At 46.2% G+C, this 5,394-nt stretch overlaps 1 protein-coding gene across 1 annotated transcript in view; it reads right to left on the bottom strand.

Annotated features, from left to right (window-relative positions):
* LOC103607831 (translation initiation factor eIF-2B subunit gamma) overlaps window positions 1-5,394 on the bottom strand; it is a gene marked incomplete at its 5' end in the record, with an annotated part of 46,217 nt that overhangs the window by 22,713 nt on the left and 18,110 nt on the right. Inside the window, 2 exons of the mRNA XM_008592299.1 lie at window positions 956-1,104; window positions 2,027-2,104. Coding sequence (XP_008590521.1) covers window positions 956-1,104; window positions 2,027-2,104 — 227 coding nt within the window. The remainder of the gene's footprint in view (window positions 1-955; window positions 1,105-2,026; window positions 2,105-5,394) is intronic.

Here is a 5,394-nt window from a genome sequence, read left to right as displayed (position 1 = left end):
CTCAGCCAGTGAGCGGGAACCGGTCTGTATGTGGGATCCGAACCCTCGGCGGGAGCGCCACTGCACTTCCCTAGCGGCGCACTGTAGCAGTGCGCCACCGGGCTGGCCCCTTTTATTGGTTTTTATGGGTTTTTTTTTTTTTTTTTCTTTTTTTGGTGGCTGGCCAGTAATGGGATTTGAACCCTTGACCTTGGTATTATAACACTGCACTCTAACCAGCTGAGCTAACTGGCCAGCCCTTTTATTGGTTTTAAATATTGAGTTTCTGCATAAGATTTCTCTTAAGAAAAAGTTCGTTTTCTAAAAACATCTGAAAAACATTGATCTGGTAATATCTTTCCTTTCTTCCTCCATCTACTCTTGCATTTTACACATGGAAAAACCTGAGGTTCACATCTAGGAAGAATCTTATTAAACATCATTCAGGTCTTCTCACTCCAAGTGCAGACTGTTCATAAAACAAGATCGGAGTACACTCTAAAATGTCTCCATATGGGAAAGATTCTCCACAACTTGTAGAGAAGCAGCTCTTCCTCAAAAGCAGTGTGTGGCTTATATGTCCACTCCACCTTTGCCTCTGCCTTCTTCTGGGCTGCTCTTGGATACCAAGATAGGGGAAGGTGACCCTCAGGCACTGGTGCAATGTCATTCCAGCACTGCCAGTTGCACACAACTATGGCCATTCACATCAAGTAGGACACCAAGGCAAGAGAACGCAGCTTCTTCCAGTACCACAACTGTCATAAGATAAGAAGGGTTCTGGAAATGCTTTGAAAGATCATGTCATTACAGAGGCAAAACCAAGGCCTCAAAGGGCCTAGGCACTACTCCTTCTTTCTTCCTTTTCTCTTTCTTCCTGTCCCCAAGGTGAGTCCTTTCCTGGGCTGGACTGGCCCCCAAAGCCTCCTAGGGGTACCAGGAGCCTTGCTTCAAGTGGGCACAAGGAGAAACATACCCTTCCTCCACGGTGACTGAGTTCATGAGAAGGCAATTCGTAATAGTCACTCTATCTCTTATGACACAGGATGAACCAATGACTGATTGCTTAATGGATGACTTCTCTCCAACCTGTGTATCTGGCCCAACGAGGCTGTCAACTCCAACCTGCAAAAGGCAAATATAAAACTCTGTCCACCCATCTCAACCAACTGCATACCACCCCCCAGATCCTTCACGCTGGAGTCTAATGGGATTTTCTATAGAGACACACCAGCAAGAGGGACCATGATCAGTATTTCTCTGTGCCACAGGTCACACGACACCTCTGAGACCTACTCAAACCTATACTGAAGCATGGGCCCACCCTTGCCAAGAAAACAAAACAAAAATACTAGACATATATGCACACACTCATGCACTTGTGTGCACAAATGTATGCAGATGTGCTCTCTTGAAGAGAGTGCTCAAATCAGGATAAGAAGGGCCGACCCCGTGGCTCACTCGGGAGAGTGCGGCGCTGGGAGCGCCGAGGCCGCGGGTTTGGATCCTATATAGGGATGGTTGGTGCACTCACTGGCTGAGCACGGTGCGGGCGACACCAAGCCGAGGGTTGCGATCCCCTTACCCGTCACAAAAAAAAAAAAAAACTAAATCAGGATAAGAAGAGGGACAGAGATTGAAAGCTCCTATGTCAGGGCCTGCCTGTGGCTCACTTGGGAGAGTGTGGTGCTGATAACACCAAGGCCATGGGTTTGGATCCCTATATAGGAATGGCCAGTTCGCTCACTTGTAGAGCGTGGTGCTGACAACACCAAATCAAGGGTTAAGATCCTCTTACTGGTCATCTTTAAAAAAAAAAAAGAAAGCTCCTATGTCTAAGTCCCAACACTATAATGGACCCTTCCTTAGAGACTCAGTACTTGTCCAGACAGTCTTCTTGAGTGACATTGCATTACAAGAACCCAACTGGGATCTCCCAGGGGCTAATAAGGTTCAGGGCTTGAGAGTCTCAATCCATATTCTGAAGGACAAGTCTCAATGTCCCCAGAGAAGATCCCATGTCTGCCTGGCCCACACTAGCACTTACCAGATGTTTGCTGACAATCTGGGCTGATGAATGGACCAGTAATTCTTCTGGACAGAGAATAGGCAGCAATTTGGGCACCTGGAAGAAAGAGTTTTGGTAAAAGACCAAAAAACACCTGAAAAAACCTTAAGTAGAACTTAGCATGCAATCAGAGATGTGGGAAGTTCTTAGTCACTGTTTCCTGTCCGTGTGGGGGACAGCAAAAAGCTGCTGCATTTCCCTTAGGGCTAGGATTATTTATATTGGTAGTTTCTTTTTTTTTTTTTTTAAAAGATGACCGGTAAGGGGATCTCAACCCTTGACTTGGTGTTGTCAGCACCACGCTCAGGCAGTGAGCGAACCGGCCATCCCTACATGGGATCCGAACCCGTGGCCTTGGGCATAACTTCGTATAGCATACATTATACGAAGTTATACGCGATCTTAACCCTTGACTTGGTGTTGTCAGCACCACGCTCAGGCAGTGAGCGAACCGGCCATCCCTACATGGGATCCGAACCCGTGGCCTTGGTGTTATCAGCACCGCACTCTACCGAGTGAGCCACAGGCCGGCCCTTTATGTGGTAGTTTCTAGATAGTTTTATCCTCAGTTTCTTAGATGAGAGTACTCTTCCCTGAAAGTGATGCCATGTCCCTCAGCTGGGAGGCAGTGAGACAAGCTATTGAGATACCTGTACAGCACTTCTTGGTAAAGGAGGCCTGATGAGGGCCAGGAACACCCCAAGTCCTGGTCATAGTCATCCTAGGTTCCTGCTCACCTCCTGGACCACTGTGGCCATGCATGAGGTGAGGATAGGAGCAATGTTAGACAAATTTTACAATCAAGACAGACTCTAAGAAGTCATTATGTTCTTCACTAGCCAAAAGCAAATGTGAAGGGGAAGTTCACACTATTCTCTCTCCAGTACAAGAAAACTGAAAAGGTTAGGGGTATTGGTGGTGGGGGTGGGGGTTGGTTACCAACGCATTAGGAAGACACAGATAGTGTGCCTGTCTGTTATTCTCCAGCATAGCCAGAATGCTGGTTAGAGCACTGTGTGGTGGCCACATTAGCCAAGGGAGGCCTTGTCAGCACTGGCTGCACTGGCATGTGAAGGCTAATCCCCTAGCCCCTAGCCCTGGGATCTCTTCTGTAACATTTCAGCCAAGGCCTTTTAGGCCTGTCTGCTGCACAGTCCCTGCTAGTACTTCAGAGGATACTTCTCCAGCCTCAGGCTATCTATCAACCTGCTTCCAGGTCAGCCTGACAGACTCTAGTCATCAGTAAACTTGGTACTAGCTGTGATTTCTCATAAGGTCTCTGGTTTGGGATTTTCTTGGATCTATAACCAATCCAGGTTAAGGCCAGCTAGCTTGATGTTTGGAGCTGAGGCTATACCCAATATGGTGTGGGTCCTGAAGATTCCAGAGCCAGGTTTTCTTCAGGGACTCGATCCCAATTTTCAAGAATATCTTTTATATCACTCTACCCCCACCTCCCCCATCCCACCCCCCACCCCAGTCTGCACCTGCAAAGACAATTTTCATAGAGTTCTACCAGGAACAATATGAACAGCTAATATTTTTATTACTCTATCTCATCCCTGTTATTCTTGAATGCCACCCCAATGAAGTTCCCTCCATTATCTACCTTTTTCTATTCTCATCTCAACCCTTTACTGCTCTGCCTCCTTTTCCTGGTCCCTCCCTCCTAAAACCTTCTGCCTGTGCCCACTACACAATAAAGAGCTTCCCTACACCCTCAGTCTCTTTACTGTTTTCCTCTCCACCCCCTGCCTTTACTAAGTCCTGGCTAGTCTTTGAGGGCACTGCTTCCCCTGCAATGGAAGCTATTCATTCTCTGTATCTCACAAACTGTAGAGTTAAAAGGAGGGGTTAGCAAGACTCCTCACTAGTGCTGTTTCCAGACAATTCTCTCCCACAAACATTCTTTCCCTGAGGCTTTGCCATCTGGTCACTCTATATTCCTTCACCTTCTTAGGGAAGCCTCCTCTATGTACCTATGTTTACCTCTTCAAAGTAACGATTACAAGGTATTCATCTGCTTGTTTAGGAAGTAATTACTGTAGATATCCCATGCTGAACAGAATAGAAGAAAGCTGCTGAACTCAGAGGCCAGTAGTTAGCCTTCCTGGAGATCTTAGCCTTTCCTGGAGCCGCAGAGGCCCTGCCACTATGGACCAGGCCCTCCACTCCGACCCTTTTTTTTTTTTTCCTTTTTGTCTTTTTTACTGGCTGGTAACGGGATCGCAACCCTCAGTGTTGTGCCCGCGCCACACTCAGCCAGTGAGCGGGAACCGGTCACCACATGGGATCCGAACCCTCGGCGGGAGCGCCGCCGCACTCCCAAGCGGCGCACTCTCCAGTGAGCCACCGGGCTGGCCCTCCACTTCCCCTTTTGCTGCATCTGGTTATCCCAATGATCTCCCCTCTCATGCCAGGTCTTGCTCAACTTTGGGATTGAGAGGGATTCTGAACAAGTTACTTTGTGTCTAATGAAGAAATAAGACAAAAGGCTCGTTATATTGCTAGGGCAATACCTCCCATGATTACTCTTCTAAACCCATCTTCTCACCTGTCTGTTTGCTTCCATGTACAGTCCCAGTGTGTTCACTCGAGAGCAGAGTCCCTCTTTCATGATGTAGACATAGCAGCGCACCTGTGATTTGGAAAAGTCTTCCCACCTGTCTCCTCGACAGGCATTCCAGCAGGCATCATAGGGAGCCAAGGTCAGTGTATTGGCTTCTTTTATAAAACTGTAAATATCTTCAGAACAAACACCCAAACCAAGCAAGTAAATGAGAGAGATATGACAGAGGGGATGTAGACTCAGTCAAGTTTTGAAAGAGGGTGCAGCTCACACTCTCCCCCTGGAACTCATCCATGAAGTATGGGCCCTGGGAAAATCCCACTAAAATCTGAAAGACTATGTCAAATTAAAAGAGGCAATGAGCTTTCTTGTACGTTTAAAATATTGTATGATATAAAACTGCTTAATAGGAGGTCCTAAAAGCAAGTCTGACAAATAATCAAATACCACTAGGGAAAATAAAATAGATGACCCTTGTAAATCATGAAATAATACCAACAAGTGTCCAGGCTTTAGTGACCAGCCAGCCATGTCGGCTTTGTGCTGCTAGTCTCTATTACCATACCAGGTAGCTACTGTGGCAGAAAGAACACAGAACTTGGTGCCAGAGTACCTGGGCTCCAGTTTTTCAATTTTCACAACAACCCTTTGATATATATATATATATATTTTTTTTTTATATATATATTTTAAATATATATTATATATATATATATATATATATTTTTTTTTTGCAGCTGCCCAGTTTGGAGGTCATTTGTTTTATAAGAAAACTGAG

This window comes from Galeopterus variegatus, unplaced genomic scaffold (genome assembly GCF_000696425.1).
Source record: "Galeopterus variegatus unplaced genomic scaffold, G_variegatus-3.0.2 Scaffold7760, whole genome shotgun sequence".
NCBI classification, from domain to species: domain Eukaryota; kingdom Metazoa; phylum Chordata; class Mammalia; order Dermoptera; family Cynocephalidae; genus Galeopterus; species Galeopterus variegatus.
This window is presented reverse-complemented; position numbering and strand designations above follow the sequence as displayed.